The sequence below is a fragment of the Sphaerodactylus townsendi genome, linkage group LG12, assembly GCF_021028975.2.
Source record: "Sphaerodactylus townsendi isolate TG3544 linkage group LG12, MPM_Stown_v2.3, whole genome shotgun sequence".
In the NCBI taxonomy this organism is placed as follows: domain Eukaryota; kingdom Metazoa; phylum Chordata; class Lepidosauria; order Squamata; family Sphaerodactylidae; genus Sphaerodactylus; species Sphaerodactylus townsendi.
Genome location: NC_059436.1, coordinates 36,655,124 through 36,675,496, shown reverse-complemented (window position 1 = coordinate 36,675,496; position 20,373 = coordinate 36,655,124). Strand labels below are relative to the sequence as shown.

Here is a 20,373-nt window from a genome sequence, read left to right as displayed (position 1 = left end):
CAGTGTTTATTTCCAGGAAAGAAGACCTGAACTTTTAGTGTCATTATTCCAGATTCCTGGATTAACAAAGAAACAAACAACTTTAAATAGAAAAAAAATTACCTCAAAATATTGAATTCTCACTTTTTTGGTAAGTTACTTTCTACACTGATGCCATTCTGCTGTGTAGTGCCAGAATCATGAAACTTGTGTTTAAAATCCTTTTGAAAGGACAAGTCAAGACAATATAAATAGGCATAAGCTAGGTTTCTACCACCTGCAGAAGCAGTAGTACCTGTTCATTTATCTCACAAACACCCCACCCTTGTCCTGTCATCTAGTGTGTGTGTTCAGTGCTGGAGTATGACTAGGACAGTGTGTAAATGTCTTCCAACAACTTTTCAGTAAGCTACAAGATTCATTATTAGGTGCAAGTATACCAATGTGTTGTCTTTGTTGAGAAAAATATATGGGGCAGGTAGAGGCATATCTATAGTGCTATTTTTAAATTTTAATTGTCCCTTTTATGCTCTTGCTGAAAAAAGTAGTGTATGTTTGGATTTCCATGTCACTTATTTCAACTATTAGTCACCCTTTTTCTCAGAACAGAATTAGTAATTTTTTTCATGTATTTATTTCTCCAAGACAGAAATGTTTAAATGCATGCTGTGAAAAGTAGGGAATTTTATTTTAAAATCTTGACTGTAGCAAATACAGGACATATAGTAAAGTTGCCTTAACCTATTTTAAATGCACTGAAAATGATGTCTTTTGAAGGGTTGAAACAGTGATTTGGTCTGAAATGTGGCCAGTAAAAGTGTTCGGGTCGATTCCTGTTTTTACCTTCTTTTCTGATAGGTGTATTCCCTTAGATAAATGAGTTGGGTGCCCTTTCATCCGACTGGAAATGGAGCATTGTGGTTCCTTTAAGATGGGGAACAAATAAGATCCTCAGAATTATTGATCAATCAGTCTGCTTTATATAGCTGTCAAATGATACAGCAAACACCTTTTACTTAAGTAAGAGGATTGTAAGACCTCTAACAACATCATCTTGCAACATCAAGCTGGCTTTAGAAAGGATCTAGATCTTCTAGATTTGGCAGCAGTTTTTGATTCTGTTGATTGAAGCCGTCTCTGGATGAAGCTAGAACAAACAGATACATTTTTGGCATAAATAACTGCAGTTCCCATATAAGAAATGACAAAGTTAGGACTGGTACTTCAGGTTGTCCAACAGCCTTTATTAGGCATATAAAATAAGCTCTGGGACGTTACCAGACATTTATTATGTACAAAGCAAGAATATGATCAAAACACAGAGACATTACTTAGAAAGTTCAGTTACTTGTAAAAGAAATTTTGCTACTTTTCCCAAGAGCACGGCATCTGTATTGTTTAACAGAAACCCCACAACAGAATTGTCAGAGTCTCTTTCAGATTTGCCTAGGGCCAGCCTGGGAGAGAAATTTCTAATACCCACATATCTCAGACAGTCGAGTATAATGTGAGCAAGAGTCTTAACTTGGTTTTTACACTGCCCAATCCACTTCAGGCTGTCAGAAATTTGATGGTACCTGCAAAGTTGTCAGTGGGAAAACAAATCAGTGTGCTAGCTATTAAGGTCAGGTTCAGTAGATGTTGATCGACCATGCAGTGGACATAACATTTTGTAAGGAATTGGGATTGAGGGGGGAAAAATGCACAGTTTCTTTGTACAAAATGCACAGGTTCTTTGTACAAAAATGGTCTATTTATAAATTGTCGGAACAAAGCCAGACCAGAAGAGATGACTAAACTTGCAGTTCTTAGTTGTATTTGTATTTAGTAGGATTTAGAACTCGATACAATACTGGGGCGATGCAATTGACAAAATTATTATTTTTCATCTCATCGGGTAGCTTGGTCTTGGGCTGCTTGTCGATCACTGTTGATTTGTAACTAAAAATAGCTTCAACGACGATTGCCAGAGACATGACAAGCCTCGTTTCCATGTAGAAAGTCGAGCGAATAGACTGAATCAGGGCGGGGGGAATTGGGCTACGCCTGAGCCAGCGAGCGCAGCCCCCCCCCCCCTCCTTTATTGTGTTTAATGCTCGAATGACATTTTGTGGTTTAATTGGAAACGGCCTGGGGCGATGCAATTGACATCTTTATCTAATCCATAGGTGTCAAACTCGCGGCCCTCCAGATGCGAAGGACTACAGTTCCCATCATCGGGATGATGGGAACTGTAGTCCATAACATCTGGAGGGCCGCGAGTTTGACACCTCGTAACGCGACCAGCTGCTATCAGCAACGCGCAGCGCCCGTCTGGCGCGCCTCAGGCCTCAGCGACAGTTTCTGACGCGAAGCCCCTCCCTTTTCGAACCCCCTTATCCTGCGATGAGGATTGGCTGGCGCGTCCGCTAGTCACATTTCCCCTTTGCCATCCTTCGGAAAGCTTCCGGTTCCGGTCGGGGCTGGAGGCGGCGGTGGCGGTGGCGGTGATAGAAGCGGTGCCCGCGGGGCCGTCGTCTCCTCACGTCGCCTTCCCTCGTCGCGGCCTGTCATGGCGCGGAACTCGCTCTCCTCGCGCTTCCGCCGCCTGGACATCGACCAGTTCGACGAGAACCGCTTCGTGGAGGAGCCCGACGGGGCCGAGAGCGGCACTGGGGCCGGCGCCTCGGAGGTTGACGGAGGCCCCGGCCCGGAGGTGGAGGCGGCGCTGCGGCAATATCCTTTCTCGGGGTGGGGGGAGAAGAGGACCCCCCCACACACCTGCTAACCTCTTAGTAGCAGATTCTCCCCCAGGAAGATCTTTTCCCCTTTTTTCATAGGGAGGGATTCGCCTTCCCGTGTATTTGCATTTTTCCCTTCTCTCCTCTGCCGCTGCCTCGATGCTCTGGGCGTCCTCTTCTCTCCCCTTGCATCCTCTCCCTTTCCGGTCTACATTTCTCTTCTCTCACACCTTGGGGGCCTTCACCTTCCCTCTTAGTACACTTAGAAATGTTTTCTCTATGGAGAATTTGCATCTGTCTCTTCTCCCTCCCTCGCTCCCCATTATTTTGGGTTATATGGGAGTTGGAACCACTTTAATAGAAACGTACACTCCTGGATAACTTTAAGGTGTCGGCCTTGAAAGTGAGTTGAGAGAATTTACTAGGCCTCTTCCCTTTATGTGTCAACGTACGTTGTTTGCATCCTGAGGTGTGGATGGGAAAGTAACGGCAAGGTTTTCATGCCCGATTGTGCGGAGAGGACCTACCCCAGTTGAATGGCTGTTTGCAAAATATGATGATCCGAGAGATTGTCTTAGTTGTGTAGGTAAGTGGCAGTACCCGTCATGCTGTTCCTGCCCTCTCTGTAATTGTTACTGTATTGATGAACTGGTCCTCGAGATCTCCATCTGCTTTGCCCTTGTTCATCCCTCTGCAACAAAGGTGAAACCTTGCGATTGGGAGCATTTGACACAGGATGGGGTGGACCTGGAGGTTTAAGACGGTGAAAGGCACGCTAAGGCAATTTCAGGCAGTTGAGCTGTGCTTAACTGCAGACTTTGGGAAGCTGTTCAGGGTGTTGTGGTTGCTGTTTGTAGCGGTGTGTCTGGCAGGTTCTTGCCTCCCATATGACTTGGGAGTGTCCAACAACCGGTATGAATTAAAACAGGTGTCTTAATCTGGTGGACAGTAAGTGATAGAGTAGCAGGGCAGGGTTGTGTGGTATGTGATGAGCCCCACCCTTTAGCTGCCCATGGTGTGCCACCAATGACGAATCTGGGTAAGGTTGTGATGCGTATATCCATCATGCATGGGATCAAGTTTAGCAAGACAGGACTGGTTTTACCGGCTTTTAACAAGTATCATGTCTGGGTGGGCTTGTCTTGGCTGGCTAGGGTCAGTGGATGCTGTTCTGCTTGTTGCTAATTTGAGAGAGGAGCCTTTGTTTCTTAGAATATAGAGCAGAAGGTGAGTCAGATAGCTGCCAATTCCTTCATTCCCAGGGGCAAAAAAGCCTGTTTAAAATATTAGTAACTGTGAAGGCTGCAAAAGAGTGTTGGGTAGCAACCACAGTGCAGGACTGATGTCTTGCTGGGGATTGCTGATAGCCTGGAAAAAATATTTGAAGTGTGACTGTGCTCCCTCCTTAATACCTTTGAGATGACTATGACAACTAACGTGTTCTGAAGTAGTGGTAATACTGGACTGTTACAGAATCAGAGGGATTGGCATTGCATTTGTGGCTGCAAACAGTATGCTTTTTATTCATGGTATTGTTCATTTACTTTGAGGGATCATGGCTCATAATAATTTGGGCTGTGTACACCCAATTCCAAATAACTTCATTCGGTTAAACATTTTGTAAGGAAGAATGGCATGTTGCTCAAAACAGCAGAATGAAGAGCAGAAATAAATAGTTGAGGACCTCAACACTAAGCAACTTGAGATCCATTTTCAGTATATTTAAAGCTCTAGAAGGATGGCATTTATCCTTTACTTGGAAATTTCCATTTTTTCAGCTCTTTCCTACCATTATTTACTTAGAAAAAGTGTTTCTGAAAACAGAGTATGTAGGAGTGTATGCTTATTTATTTTATTTTTTTGCTGAGGATAGGTTAAGTTGATGCAAGCATTTGGGACAACTTCGTACTTAATATCAAAGCAAATTCCCAAAAGTGAATTTTTTGCATTCTCTGAGAGTTAATTTTTTTGACACTGAGAAAGCATTATAAATTATGTGGCTCACATTCCATTTTTTTTAGTTCGGCTGTTTATGCAGTGACTTTAAGTCTGTGTTCTGAAGAATCCAGTTCTAGGAGATTAGTAATAGTAGACAAGTATCCTTCATGGTATATGAAGATGTGAGCTCTAACTCATGAAAGCTTGTACTTTGTGTGGAATAAAGATGGTAGTCTTTAAAGTGTCACGACTTCAGTTTTGTATTGCTGTAATAGACCAACCTAGCTATCCCTCTGGAATTGTCTCGCATGTGTATGTTTCCTTGAAATTCACAACTCATTCAGTTCACATAAGGCAATGGGGAGGCCCAACAGGTTGGCCAGTGACTTTGTAAACATAGAAAGTTCTGGTGTCTCCTGCAGCGTATAAAGAATCTGCAACACATATGATTTTGTATTGTCGAAGGCTTTCACAGCCTGAATCACTGGGGTTTCCGGGCTGTATGGCCTTGTTCCAGTAACATTTTCTCTGGACATTTTGCCTGCATCCGTGGCTGGCATCTTCAGAACAAAAACATATGATTTCGTTTTTAAGCAGATAAATGTAAACAACCTTGTGGCAGGTTGTTTGTTATAGCATACAATGGGGTGGACAAAAGCCCATTTTGTCAGAAGGGATTCCTTGCTGGTAGGAAGTCTGAAAAACACTGAAGTGGTGGTGTGGGTGCAATTTAGGAGCTGGTCTCCATTCCGTGGGGAGTAAAGCAAGACAACCTGGTTATAATTAATGCAGGATTTGCAAGATTGTCAATATTGGTGAATTGAAGTTAAAAAATCAATATTGACAATCTTGCAAATCCTGCAGTGATACTATAGGGAGTGAATACTATGATATGGCTTCTGAAAAAATGTCTTAGGCAGGTTGATACAGCTTGCAGTGAGATGTTAGAACCCAGCTAGTAAAAAGATGCTCAAAATAACTGCCTTGAGTCTCTTTGGGATGTAACCCAGATAGCTGCATTTACTAAGAGACCACTTGGAAGACAAGGCCTGTGGACAGTTATCTTTCTGTTTGAACTCTGCAGCTTTTTTAGTGGGAAAACAACATAATCCTGCTACTAATATAGTGGGAATGTTTGTCTTATTTGTCCTGTTAATAAAAAGGGTAGTTGTGCCAGGCACAATAGCAAAGGGCTTCTCTTATCTAGTGCAACACCAAAACCTCTGCAGTCAATCACTGTGAGTATCACTGATTTATATAATCAGACATGTAAGGCACAAAATATCATTTAGAAATGAGCAAAGGAATTTTATTTTTGAAAGCCTCAATATTTCATAGTGGGGATAAGATTACATGATTCCCTGCCTAGGGTCTAGCTAGCCAGTACCTATAAATGCTGAAAGAGCACTGACTGCAGTTAGTTCAAAGCCCAGTTTGAGGGTCTAATCTTGGTCTGATGGGTTCTGTCTGCTCAGTGGTTGGCTCTTTAACTTGCTTTGCTGCACAGGAGACATGCTCCGAGCATTCCATATGGCTTTACGGAATTCACCGATCAACACTAAAAATGCAGCGGCAAAGGTAAGTAGTGACTTGGGGCTATTTGGGCATCACTATGATAAAAGGTCAGCAAATCAGATCTTACTGGCATGACCCAGTTGGGGCTCAGAATCCCTTGCAAAAGTATGGCATTTTTCCTAATGGGTAATAGATGCCTTGCTGTGGGATCCTCTTTTTGCCAGAGTTCATGCTTCTTCAGTGTAGCTGCTCATAGTGAGATGAAATAACCTTGTTAAGATCCCTTTGGGTCTGGCCTCTTCCCTGTTGTATTAGTTGCTAGGAAATAGCTGGCATGGGTTTGGGCTGTATTTGTGGTCTCACTCTCCTTGCATCTCTCTCCAGGAGCGGGCCCAGGAAGTGGTGATGAAGGTCCTCACTTCTTTTAAAGGCAGCGAGATAGAACAGGCGGTAAACACCTTAGACAGAAATGGTATTGATTTGTTAATGAAGTACATTTATAAAGGATTTGAAAAACCAACAGAAAATAGCAGTGCAATACTACTCCAGTGGCATGAAAAGGTATGTGACTTCTGCCCTCCAGTCTGAATACAGAGTTCAGCAGGCTAAATAGCCATTGGTTTTTGAATGATCATTTGCTTATCTGTTAACATTCCACATGTGCTCAGAGTCCAGATCCTAGTCTAGCTGGATGCGGAGTAGGCCAGGTTATTAAAGATGATAAGTTGTACCATGTTAACAATTTGTACAGAAGTTCAGGGCATCTCGGAATAGGGAGCAGAGGATTTCTAGAATTGCCCCTGTTTTTTTCCACAGTAAAGCTTTAGCACCTCTAATGCATAAGATCCACCTAGGCCACAGGTTTGTTTTCCAACCCACAAGACCCACAGAGAAGGTGTGGGGAAAAGTTAAGCTTCAGCACAGGAGATTCTGGGCAAGAAGGCTCTCGCTGCTTCCAAGGAATCTTTTGTACTAGTGGTAATACTGTAAAGTGCCAGATGGAAGTCTAACACACAGTACATCCATCACAAGTTAATGCCTGTTAACAGTAAGGAACATTGATCACAGCTGGGCAGTGCGGCCATGGTTGAGTAGTTTTTGTTCCTAACATTTTGCCTGCATCAGTGGCTGGCATCTTTAGAGGCATGTCACGGCAAGATGTGAGAGACACCCATCTTACTATGATATGCCCCTGAAGTTGCCAAATGCAGGCGAAATGTTAGGAACAAAAACTACCAGACCATGGCCACACAGCTTGAAAAAGCCACAACAGCCAGTAAATTATGATGGTTTTATTGCTTTTTACACTGGCCTGGGTGTTCCATCATGGATTTAAAATCCAGTTTATTCTTGCAGTAGAATTGAAATGTAGTGCATTTCTCTTGTTCAGCACCAAAGAGGATGCAAACTTCCACATTCAGCCAGAAGTGGCGCAGTGTAAGAAAACCTGACCACTACTTTGGTTCTTTCAAGCTAATGATCTTCAGTAGCAAATAAGGAATCTTTATTTCCTTAAGGAAAATATTGTGAAGAGAGATACTTTGCCACTTTCAACTTGATCCTTGGGTCTCTAATCATCAACAAATAGGGGACTATATTACCCTTTATTACGGTGAACAGTAATTTAGTTAAAATAGGGGCAATCCATGAATTACAATTAGAGTTCTAGTGAGGGCATTTCAAAATCAGGTGGGATGAAGAGTCAGCTTATTTCAGATCGTATTGCAGAGCCTATTTGAATATGGCAGGTTACAGTAGCTCCCATATAAGACTGCCAAAGAGGCAGCATTCAGACATTCAAGCACAAATGCTCTACAATAAACAGGGAATGTCAGATTTCTAACGAAGGTTGGGATATTGAGAGATGGAAAGATGTCAAAGAACTTACTGGAGCATGTTATCTGAGCTCATATAATTGAACTAAAATAATCTAAACGTTTTATATATCTCTTAATCGTTAATAGAGATGTACTTTCCAAGTCTTAATAAGTCATCATTGGCTAGGCCAAGGTTAAGGAGCAGGCCTTCTTTGTTGAAAAGATAACCTTCAACTTATGTTTAAAGGTTTGCAGTCATATTTAAGTTTCAATAGAGACTGGCCCTGGGTCTTACCTTAAAGTTACACCAGTTACACATCTTGGGGTTCCTGTAATTCATTGCAAAAACTGACACAAAAGATGGTCGAAATTCTCACTGGTCTGAAGGAGCCACATTGAAGTTCCATATAAGAGCTGTGGAATAATTTTCATGTTGAACACCCTCTACCTTCATTCTTAATTCTTCCTTTGGCCAAAGGACAGTAGCTTGGTTGGATTAGACCAGCTGATTAGGGAGGACAGGTTAGTTACCACCCCTGGTACACGTAATTTGGTTTTTTGAGGAAAGCATCTTTAGAACTGTGGTCTTAGCCCTATAATGCTGGCATGATGAGGACTTTATGGCCTATGCTATTAATAGCTTTCCAAGGCTTATTGGTGGAATTATGCCCAATAGTGGATGTTCACAGATGCAGCTTTTCTTGCAGACAAACCAGTAGGCGTTTGCAGCCTCTGTTCTCATGACAACATGGAGAGAGTTTCTGCGTTCTGTCCTGTTTCCATTGGAAACAGCAGCTTGTGGCTAACGTAGGTTGGCACTTGTGGTTTTGTGAAGCCAGACAACTGGTATTTGGTAGGCAGAAAGACTGCTGAGCGTTTCTCTCTCTGCGTGGTTACAGCCCTCCTCCCCAAATTCTCAGAGCAGTAAAGCATTTCCAAAAGTTTTGGAACAGCTTCTGAGACTTGTGTCATTCTGCATAGATAGAAGCTCTGCCATTTGCTATGGCTTCTTACAGTTGCCATGAGTAAATACTGATGTCTGAACGCAGGAAGTCGTAGCTGCTCAAAGTAGTTTCACTAGCGGGACTGCAAAAACTGATATCTTCTTCCCACGCATATACATAAAATAGGTGTTGACTACAAAGTGTCTGCTCCACATAGATGCCTTAAATGATAAGGAGAGTTTCTCATTGCATGCATAGCGCTCTTCTACAGAACAAATTACTTTTTGAGCTCTAATAAATGAGATGTGCACTTTTTTCTGTTCTCCTGTCACACAGATTCACCTTCAGCTGTCCCTTAGCCTTTTGTCTTGGGGTCAGAGCCTGCATTATAGCCATACACTTAAAGAAATTGGTCTTTTTAGATGCACGTAAGAGTGCTTTTGTCTTGAGCTGGGTTCATTTGGCACTGATTGCCTCTCTCATTCATGTGAAGAGTCTGAAAGTTAGTACTGTGTTTCCCCGAAAATAAGACAGCGTTTTATATTAATTTTTGCTCCCAAAGGTGCGCTATGTCTTATTTTCAGGGGATGCTTCCAAACAAAAACTTTGCTACGTCTTACTTTTGGGGGATGCACTTCAGCAAAACCTCTACTACATCTTATTTTCAGGGGATGTCTTATATTCAGGGAAACAGGGTATTACAAATTTCCCAGAACAGCATAAAATGTAGCAAATGTGCTATTTTTTCTTGAAGAAATTTTCATGTTCTCTGTTTAGTTCACTTTGTAATAAAAGCATAGACTCTCCAGGTGTAGTCAACACAACTGGTTGTTCTGTGTGTAATGTTCAAGAGAAGCAATAACAAGTTTGTTAGACGTTTGATTTGGAAAGCTCCCATTGCTGCGTCCTAAAGGGAAGTGACTTGTTTTCCTACAGCTCCGCATTACCTATGTCCAAGAGCAATAGGGATAAAAAACTTGGTTTCATATACCAGTGGCCTAATACAGCCAGGGGTTTGGCTAGAAGTGGTGCTTCTGCCAAAGTCAAAAGAACGAACCAGGGAGAAGTGCTGTAAAAACTGTTTTGTGAAACCTGGGGCAGTATTGAGATTAAAGTCCCTTGGAGCATGTGGAGATGTTTCGTATGTTCAGAGAGATTTGCTTGTTTGTGGACCACCTTCTAAACTAACATCTTTTCTCTCTCTCACCTTTCAGGCATTAGCAGTAGGTGGACTAGGATCCATAGTAAGAGTTCTTACTGCACGAAAAACTGTTTAACAAACGCTGTTCACTTGAATCAAGACACCAAGAACTCTTTTGGAGCCAGGAGGCGGCACTGCCTATGCTGATATTTTGGACTACCCTTCTAGCGTCCACAATCTACTGAAATACTTTGGGAGTCTCCTCTTCCTCTTGGAACAAGTACTTTTAACCCTAGAAGTGGTGGGGGAAACCCAGTGTATTAATGTTTTCTGATTATCAGATTCACAAGCTGGGAAGGGACTACTTGCAATTTGTGCTGCAAACAGAAATGGGGGTGGTATTTACGTGTGTGCCTGTCCGCAATACGGTGGCTGTTCTGGCCCAATGTGTGTGCGCGCGCGTGCTTGGGTGAATAAGTGAGACTTAATTTAAACTTAACAAATGTGTATGGTGGGGGCAGGGATGGCACTGGGGTGTCAAGAGAAGCAAGAAGCTGGTTTGAAAGCTGGAGGAGGGTTTTCTTATGCAAGAGGGCTAGTTGTATATATGGGTAAGAATAGCTGGACTAAATACAGAGTTTGTTTCATGTAAAGTGCCTGCTGCTCTATCTAGAAGTTCTTGGATGGTTAGAATAAATAATATTCCATGATGGATTTTGAATGTCCTTGGGCGCTAGTCCATGGTTCGTCCTCTGCCTTCTTGAAGCTCCTCACATGCAAACGACCCAATTTACCTTCTCACAAGTTTTGGGTGGGTTGTTGAAATACCAGATTTATTGTTTTTTGTCCTGGGTCACACTAGTCAGAAATTGTGAGCGGGGACTTAATCACACTAAAGGCCAAGTATTCACAGTTATCAGGCAAGATATAAAATCTACATTTCAGGAGCGAATGGCACCACTCCAGTATCTTGAGGAGCAACACTTATAGGTCGAAACTGGTTCTCAGCTGGTGGGAGAAGCAGTTAGTGTTTAGGTGAAACACACAACTTAGCAGTAGCAAGTAAGAAAGCAACAAGGCAGCTTCTAGTTTTCATCCAAAATGTATTGCACCACAAATTAGCTTTCTACAAGCCATTACATAATAGAGTCCCTCTGTACATAGCAAGTATCCGTAAAAAGGCTTTATATACATTCCATATGTATTATTTGTACAAGGAAAAAGTGCATCAGTATATGAATATATACACACACACGCAACCACAGGCCTGCTCTAATAGCTGAAAAAAAATTCAACACTTAAACTGTGAGAGGCATCTGAGGTTTTCTTTCTATTCTGTGCCTTAAATCTGGGTCTGTTGGAAATTTTACTCTGCATTTCTCCATGTAGCAAAGTAACGGGTTCAGTTTCTCAAGCAGTTGGTAAAAATACTGTTGCCTAGCAATGTGCAGTTCTTATAGCACTGCAAGCCACCGTTTCACATGGTCAGGCTTTAGTACAGCACACAGTCTCGTTTTGTATACTTTAGTTAAGCTGTAGTTTCCAAGCTAGGTGTTTGCTTTTAAGTTATTAAAGGGGGGGAAATTGAACTGAGATCCGTTTCTGCTTTACAGTGAACCCTCTTGTAAGTGCTTTTTTAAAAATTCACATCCAAAGCACCAGTTATTCATGTTGCTTCCACTGACAGAATGTGAATAAGTTCTAGGATATGTATGAAGCAGCTTGTGTCACCATGGTGTACCATGCTAAGGATGGTACATCAGCCCCCATAAAGCAAATTTGCAGATGAAACAGAAGCTCCTCTCTGCTTCAGCCGCAACTTTATGCTCCCACTTTTCGGGGGGTGGGTAGGTGGGGAAGAGCTCAAAGACAGAGTGTCACCCTTTCCCATCTGTACACTTTTGCTACACTCTTACTAGTTTAATCTGAAAGGCAACTGAATAGTTATCTCATAAAGACCATTTAGAATTATTTTTCTTTAAGAAAAATAAAGGTGGCCAACTCTGGAAAAAGTTGTGTTACCCTGCTAGAAATTCAAATATGCTCTTTCCAGCAGCCATGTTAATAAGCAAACAGGTCTGAGAAGGTAGAAGAGCTTCCCAGCCCTGGAGCACTTTACACTGTCAGGAATGACGCAAGCGTTCTGTGATGACAGGAATATAAATGCGCACACACCCCAGTGAAGACGCACGGCTGCCACACAAGTGGCACTTTCAGCAGTACAAGGCTTTGAGGGCAAACGACTCTGTGGGTCCCTCCAACCCCACCCAGGGGGCCAGTTGTAGAAAATCCCACTCCCTTTTACAGTACAGTTTTGTAAACAGTTCTTATATAAAGTACATAGTGAACATAATTAAGACACACCTCAATTGACAGGGCAATATCCTTTTCCTGGAAAGAAAGAACAACTAAAGGGCAGGCTGTGTGTTCTTTGGGGCCCTTCATGACCATGGGGTCCTGGGACTTGAAATGGAAGGTCGGATGCTGCCCCTTGGAGATGGTTTGGATCCAAACCAGGACATCTGGCAGAGAGAAAGCACAACACCATTATACTTGTAGCTCAAAAGTAGTCTTGGGCAAAGCACAGCAGCTCTTTTGCGCTAAAGGCCCTCTGTTTTTTCAAAGCATCAACTGGAAAGCAGCCTTCCAGTGGCCACTGATACCCCAAAGCAGAGAAAGAGACCTGTGCTTCAAAATCCTCAATTCTAGCTCCCTTTTTCTGAGGAGAAAACTTCTGTCTACTGAAGCTCAGGAATCATTATCCCAGGGCCAAAACAGACATGTAGGAATAAAGTAAATTATAATCTGAATCAAGGCCCCATGGGAAGAAGAAATTAAACCTTTTCAGCTTGTACTCTACTTTTCTAATTGAAATTAGGGTTCTTATGCTGTTAGCCTCACCTTGTATTCTAGGGTTTCCTTGAGCATGTTTTCTTCCTCTTGAGAGAAGTTCAGCAAAACAGACACGGCTTTGATTAGATGGAATGCCTGAAACACAACAGCAGAGCCACAGGGAGTTGTTTTATCTCATTTCAAGGAAACTTGTAAAAACAAAAATAAACAGCAGTCTAGAAAGACTGAATACTGATCTTAAAACTAATAATGCCAGCAAAAATTAGTCCAGAGAAATGTATGGAAAAAAGTGTTCTAGGCTCTATAAAACCCCAACAATGGGGGTGCTGCCTTCTATGCCACTGGCAGGCTGTACCACCACACCAGGGTTGTCACAAAGGATATCTGCAGCTAGCAGAGAGGGCATAAACAGAAGGGGCTGTTGAACACATCTGAATAGTCACCAGGACTTACAAAGGAAGAAGAAGACGTTCAGCTTTGATCATGGAAGCAAGGCCAGATAGCTAAAGAGCAGCCTCCTGCTGGCAGGCAGATATTCCATCAAGGTAAACACATAAATGAAGCTGCTTTATCTGAGTTCATCTTTTGCTTTCATTTGTTTTCTTTTAAAAAAAAAACTAGGCATTGTACGGAACTCTTCAGAGACATAGTGGAAGGGAAGAGAGGGACAGAAATAGCAAAAACAGCATTAGGCAACTTTTTTTTACCTCTGATTCCCGGCAGGACATAAATTTTAGTACCACGTGCTTAAGATACTCAAAGTTTATCTCCCGAGAGTCATTCAGGTCTGAGTTGTTTGTCACAGTCAAGGCAGCATTGGGCACTTCTGGGACCTCACTGTCCGGGCGAATTTTCTGAAAGGAACATAGTGCCAGATTAAAAGGCCCAGTGAAAATGTACATTCTGCCATTAATTGACACCAGGTACCACTACATGCTTTTCTCCAACCCTTTCATGAGAGCAAGTTGTTTGTGAGAAGGGAAATTGCCTCTTTGCTAGAAAAAACAAACTGAGAAAAGGAACGCAGTCTTCCATTGCCTGTGATCACCTCCAGATAGTCCACCAGTGATGCCTGTTCACAGAGTTGGAAGCTGCAACTGAATAGACATTATCTGAGGGGCTGATTAGCTTCCACTGATTTGTGAGATTCAGATCCATTAAAGGTATAGGTTGGTGAACCAATAAGGATCATAGGTGTCAAATTCGCGGCCCTCCAGATGTTATGGACTACAGTTCCCATCATCCCCTGCCAGCATACACAATCAAAATCCTAAACAATAATGAAAAGAACCACATTAAATGTTTAATGGTCCGATTTAAGTTTTTGCCTCTCATGGGAACGTATTTTGTTGAAAAGCAAACTGTTTTAAAACATTCAGCTTCCAGGCATCAATTCAACTTTCTGCCCCAAGGAAAGCTATTAATCCACAACTTTGCCTAGTTTTCTTATTTTGCATAATTCGTTCCAAAATGGTTGCTGTCTTCAACTACTTATCCTGGCTGTGGTAGCTGCAGCGGGGGTAAGACCACTGATTATCACCCCCCACCCAATCTTTGGAATCATATTAAGCCTCGTATATGGCACCTGAGATTTCAGCACAGACCATTCACGTAGTTTGAAGTGTACTTTTGCTATCTCAAGGACTATATACTTGCCTTTTCCAAAAAAGGCAAGTTTATCAAGAAGCCCGATATCTGCTTCCCCTGTCATTTTATGTGCCATTCTGCTGAACCATGGTATAAAGGAAGAGTTTGGAAGAGAACTTCCGATGTGGTAGAGGATTAGACTGGGCCACTTTAGCTATTATGCTTTAGACAGTGCTACAGCTCCATAAACATTCAAACGTTGCAGAAGCACAGAGCTGAAAGAGTTCTTATTTAGGCTGGTGGGCAGCTCAGGGGTGAGCTTACCAGTTCTTTTTGTAGCGTCTTCTTTAGTTCTGCCATTCTCTGCTGTAACTGCTTGATCACCTGTACAGGGGAGGGAGGGATGACATGACACTTCAGCTGCCAGAAATAATCAAACCCAGCATTTTTATAGAAGCTTCTCAGGGAGGCCACTAGTTCTTAGTACAAGCCAGTGAGCTCTTATACCATTTGACTATTATTAGCTATCTATATAAAGCAGCCACACAACTAGGAAATGAAACAGATCCTCTATGGGAACATCTGGCACTTCTGTACAGAGAAGATATTCCCATGCCAACAAAACAACCATGCAAGATGGAAAGCTGTGGATTTGCAGGTGTACCCAGGTCTTTTTTTTTTTTAAATCCAGGAGCCTGTTTACTCAAGTGAACAAATCTCTGGATGTTTCAACCTATTCTGGCTCACTATATCCAGTGATTTTGGGGATCGTCTCCATGCAAAGGGGCTTTTTACCATTAATCCTCTCCTCTAATTAACAAGTATTGGGAAATATCATGCTCAGCCTGACACCTTGGAGACCCACTGCCAGTCAGACAGGGCAACAGAACTACACGGACCAAAAGCCTGGCATAGCATGGCATCACGCAGGTTTACAAGTCTCTCGATCAACTGCATCCTTACTTTGTTCTTCTCTGCCACCTGTTGCCCCAATTCCCAGTTCTCTTTCTGCAGCTGGACTATGTCTGCAGCAGCCACATCCCCGTTTGGCTCCCCTTCTCCATCCTCACCAGGGTGCAATTGTTTTTTGAAGGCTTTGGATGCCAACTCCAACCCAGCAGTCTATTGGGAGAAAAAGGATCCAGGATGAGCAAGATGGGAACAGTAACAGTGCTGTGCATCAATTCAGAAACACAAAGCAAAGCTGCTTCTCACCATGTATGCATGATAGAGGGGTAGAGAAAGAGGCACCGAGACCAAAGGAATGGCTATTCTGGATCACATGTTAGCCTTAGTAGAGCCAGGCTACATGGACACAGCTCGTGCAGATCAACAACAAAAGCAAGATGAGATATATGCTAAATCAATTATGTGCCAATTCTGCAACCTAGATAAATTATGCAAATCTGAGCATTTGTTTTACCTCATTCATTTCACTTCTGCTCACTTCAGAATAAGGTAAGGATACAAGGCACAGTAGCTTAATTGCCTGGCAAATGGAAATCTTTCTCCGCCAGTTCACCCCAACTTCACCAAGACTCTGCCAAGTCACTTTCAGAAATCTCTCTGTACTATATGTGAAGGTTTCCACAGCCAGAATCAATGGGCTGTTGTGGGTTTTGCAGACGGTGGGGCTGTGATCTATCCGTTCCTATTCCTCATGTTCCATGTTCCTATTTATTCCTCATGCAAATGAATTCAACCCAGACATATACAAATGTGCCTGAACCCGCCTCCCACCTGTGAGGTGAACCAAACATACACCCATCAGCACAATCACTCCACCCCTGTGCCACATCTTGCAATGACATGCGTCTGAAGATGCCTGCCATAGTTGCAAGAACTGCCAGACCACAGTCACACAGCAGAAAACCCACAACATCCAGCTAGAAATATTCTTTAAAAATAAAAGCTGACCTTGTCAAAGCTGAATTCTGTGCCCAATATTGCACTGTGCAGCTTTTCCAAGCTCTCGTGAAATCATGACATACAGGGCCCAGGATGGAAGCTATGAGGGATGCCTTACAGAGTCAGGTCTAACCAATACGGTCTAATGTACATGAGGTCTCACAGGATTAGACTAGTTCAGCACACTCTTTCCAATAGTGACCAGCCACAGTCCTCCAAGAAGCTCATAAGCAGGGTGCGAAAGCAATAGCTCTCCCCTAGTTTTGCCCACCCTGCCATGTCAGCTAGGTATATTGTCTCTGAAGCCTCTGAAACTGGAGGTTCACTGCTGCTTCCCAGGGACTCAGACAGAAGTTATTCCCAGCAGTCCATTAATGGTAAACGACAATGTACAATCAGAAGCAGGAGAGTCTAAGCCAGGGGTCTGCAACCTGTGGCTCTCCAGATGTTCATGGACTACAGTTCCCATCAGTGCCTGCCAGCATGGCCAACTGCCACAGGTTGCAGAGCCCCTGGTCTAAGCAAAGGGACTCAGGGGAAGTATCCCACAGAAATCCTCTGGCACACTGTGAGTACTCCCTGCCACAGGTTGGAGGCATGTCTGCTCACCTGGCCCTCACTGGCTAGCCTGCATGCCAACTGCTCTTGTAGCTGCTCCTGCAAAGTGATCATCTCTCCGACCAGAGCTTCCCTCTCCTCAGCCTGTCGCTGGCACAATTCGAAGTCGGTCTGCAACTGCTGCATCTGCTCCTCATGGTCTGGGGCAGAAGAAAACAGCAAGAAGTCAATTCAGTGAAACAGCTTCCAGCAGTGTAGCTCACTAGGCCAATATGCGTGTAGGGATGTTGGGAGTGCAGATGCTGCTTCGCTCCTCATCCAAGCAGAGCATAAAGCATTCCCAAGCAAGTTAGAGCATCTCCAGATGAATAGTTCCTTTGCCATGCATCTGTTGGGACAGTAGAGAGGATCACCAAAGACGCATGAGTCTGGGCAGTTCCATTCAGCAGTACCAGAAACTTCATGCACTGACTCCTTTTACAGGCAGTACTGAAGGAGCTTAATGCTGGTCGGATCAGCCCTCTGCAATTTTCCTTCATCCCAAACTGGTTGTTGGTAATTAGAAAAAAAGCACTTCACACAGGTTCAGGCATACCTTTTCCACATACATCCCAAGGCTAAGCGTTGAAATGAGTCAAGGATAAAGCCTGAAGTGCCCCACCCCTGCTTAAATATTTATGGATCCAGAGGACACAATTTATAGGCAATCACCATCGTCAGAAAGCAAGCAAATGCCAGAGAACTCTCGAGAGGTTTGAGAAATGAACTCAAAATGTGCGCATGTTGAACATGCAGGAGGCATCAGAGTCACAGGAGGAGGAGGGAGGGGGGCCAAAGATCACCGCGCGGTCACTCTGCCAACAGTAGTCAGGATTTGTGGGGCCTCACCGTGCCGTAAGCAATTCAGCTCTTCTTCCTTTTCCAGCAGTGTGTCAGTTTTATGCTTGATCAGACAGTCCTTCTCTTTCAACGACGAGAACAAGTCGGCAACCTAAACATAAAACAAGAGGTTCAGTTGTGGCTCCTGTTCTTTATTTGACAAATTCTCTACCCGCGACCGTTGGTGAGTTCACATATGGATTTGCATTTTTAATCGCTTGTTTCAACTCGCGTGTGTACGAACAACCATCACTACCTCCCAAGGACGGAGCTCTGGAATGTCCTGATCACTTCTTTGCACAGACGGCTTTTCATAGAACATATGTGAATCAGCCTCTTCTCTGCACCCTGTAAGCTCATCCAAAGCTACTGTCTATCCCTTTGTCACTTAAAACTGCTATCCCTCTCTAGTATGTTTTTATTTCTGCATATTATGCTTGAAGACTCGCTGCTTTCTGAGCAGGACCTCCACACACACTTGGGGTCATATCACAAATCGCCTTGCTCAGTGGATGCTCTAGATTCCCTAGGGTAGGTCTCTGGAGACAGGGATACCACACCATCTTAACCCACAATGGAGAACTACCAGAACAGAACTCACTTGCTGCTGTAATTCCTCCTTGTGTTTCCGTGCCTCTTCCAGGGCTTTGGCAATTTCAGTGCTGACTGTTTCCCTACTGCTTAATTCTGCCTATAAAGGAGCAAGAATCTCGAGGTTATGATTGAAGAAAAGTTCAAAATGATATCAAGTTGAGAGCAGTGGGGGAGAGGTCTCCCGCAACCAGTTCCCCTTCCCCAATTCTAGCCAGTTTTATCAGTATGAAATTCCCATTAAATGCTTCTATAGCACAAATAAATGAATTTTGTAAGACTGCCATTCCGTGTAATGACTTCTCAACAGGAACACTGAGGAATGAAGAAAGCAAGCAAAAGTTTTGAAGTGACACATATCCATGCCGGGTCAGTGTCTGGCTGGGGGATTGCCGTGAGAACCCCTCGCGGGGTCATACGTACACTATTAGTCCCATTTAGCCCCATATTTGATAACAGCTCTCCAAGGTTTCAAGAAAAGAAAACCATCTTTCCCAATGCTTGAGACCCAAGAGTCTTCCATTTTCAATCTTTCCAGATAGCAGCTTTTAGGAAACACCTTTCTCTGCTGCAGGTTGACCCCACAATTATCACCTCCCTCCCTTCATTTCCAAGTGATATTGTCTGGAACAGGAAAGAAAAACAAACATTTACAGAATAAAAATGAAATCTTCCAAACCTCCTCCCTTTAGTATAGCTGGCTCCAAAACTAGCTTACTGGCTCTATGACTTACTAATGTGCTTTGAAGTTTGGACTTTGCTTTTCTGATGCACTGCCAGAACATCAACTGCATGGGCTTGGCCCAGCCCCAAAGCCATGATGCCCACCTAGTCACAGGACCCCAGCTTCTGACAGACTAAACCCAGAGTTCCAAGGTGTCTGCTCACACACCCTCCTTATCCCTTACCTTTAGCCTTTCCAGTTCTGCCTCTTGCCTCTTCAAAGAGCTTTCACATTCTCTGTGGCTGTCTTTGAGTTCTTTGTTTTCTTTCTCTAGTTCGCTCTAATGGAGTGGGAAAGCAATGGACTGCTTTATCATAAGAACATAAGAAAGAGCCTTGCTGGATTAGACCAGAGTCCATCTAGTCCAGCACTCTGCTACTCGCAGTGGCCCACCAGGTGCTTTAGGAGCTCAAATGCAGGATGTGAAAGCAATGGCCTTCTGCTGCTGCTGCTGCTCCCGAGCACCTGGTCTGCTAAGGCATTTGCAATCTCAGATCAAGGAGGATCGGTAGCCCCTCGGGGATAGGGCGGTATAAAAATCTAATAAATAAATAAATAAATAAATAAATAAGCATAGATCGACTTCTCCATCAATCTGTCCAAGCCTCTTTTAAAGCTATCCAGGTTAACGGTCATCACCACCTCCTGTGGCAGCATACTCCAAACACCAATCACGCGCTGCGTGAAGAAATGTTTCCTTTTATTAGTCCTAATTCTTCCCCCCAACATTTTCAGTGTATGCCCCCTGGTTTTAGTATTTTGAGAAAGAGAGAAAATTTATCTCTGTGAACATTTTCTATCCCATGCATAATTTTACAGACTTCAATCATATCCCCCCCTCAGACGTCTCCTCTCCAAACTAAAGAGTCCCAAACGCTGCAGCCTCTCCTCATAAGGAAGTATTATCAAGATTAACACTGCTATTTATACATTACATTCTAGGAGAATGGTGCTTTACAAATTGTGAAACAACACATCACTGTCCCAAAGAACTTAAAATCTAAAATTTGACACTGGGGAAGGAGGAGTTGGTAGGGATCACTGAGGATGTTCATGAGAACAGCTAAACAGCTCTGTTTTATTTTGGTTCAAAGATGCCCACCAACCCTGCTATCTACCCAGTGCTGTGGAATGTCAGCAACCACGGCCTTGGGAAAGTCCTCAACTTCAGTTCCTCTACCTGAACTTTATTCACAGTGAAATAAACTCTTCTGAAAAT

General features: G+C 43.3%; 2 protein-coding genes across 6 annotated transcripts in view; one reads left to right on the top strand and one right to left on the bottom strand.

Moving 5' to 3' along the window:
• Positions 1-2,427: 2,427 nt before the first annotated feature.
• Positions 2,428-10,766, top strand: ARPC5L (actin related protein 2/3 complex subunit 5 like). Its single transcript, XM_048512914.1, has 4 exons — positions 2,428-2,694; positions 6,143-6,215; positions 6,537-6,713; positions 10,128-10,766. The coding sequence occupies exons 1-4, from the start codon at positions 2,531-2,533 to the stop codon at positions 10,188-10,190; spliced, it is 477 nt and encodes a 158-aa protein (XP_048368871.1). The 5' UTR covers positions 2,428-2,530; the 3' UTR covers positions 10,191-10,766.
• A 374-nt stretch (positions 10,767-11,140) lies between these two features.
• The window catches only part of GOLGA1 (golgin A1), a 31,754-nt gene continuing 22,521 nt past the window's right edge, over positions 11,141-20,373 (bottom strand). For all 5 annotated transcript variants that reach the window (XM_048512907.1, XM_048512905.1, XM_048512906.1 and 2 more), the window contains 9 exons: positions 19,339-19,434; positions 18,441-18,530; positions 17,849-17,951; positions 17,012-17,160; positions 15,458-15,616; positions 14,819-14,878; positions 13,615-13,761; positions 12,956-13,042; positions 11,141-12,576 (listed from right to left, as the gene is read on the bottom strand). In XM_048512907.1, coding sequence (XP_048368864.1) covers positions 12,496-12,576; positions 12,956-13,042; positions 13,615-13,761; positions 14,819-14,878; positions 15,458-15,616; positions 17,012-17,160; positions 17,849-17,951; positions 18,441-18,530; positions 19,339-19,434 — 972 coding nt within the window. In that variant the 3' untranslated portion in view covers positions 11,141-12,495. The remainder of the gene's footprint in view (positions 12,577-12,955; positions 13,043-13,614; positions 13,762-14,818; positions 14,879-15,457; positions 15,617-17,011; positions 17,161-17,848; positions 17,952-18,440; positions 18,531-19,338; positions 19,435-20,373) is intronic.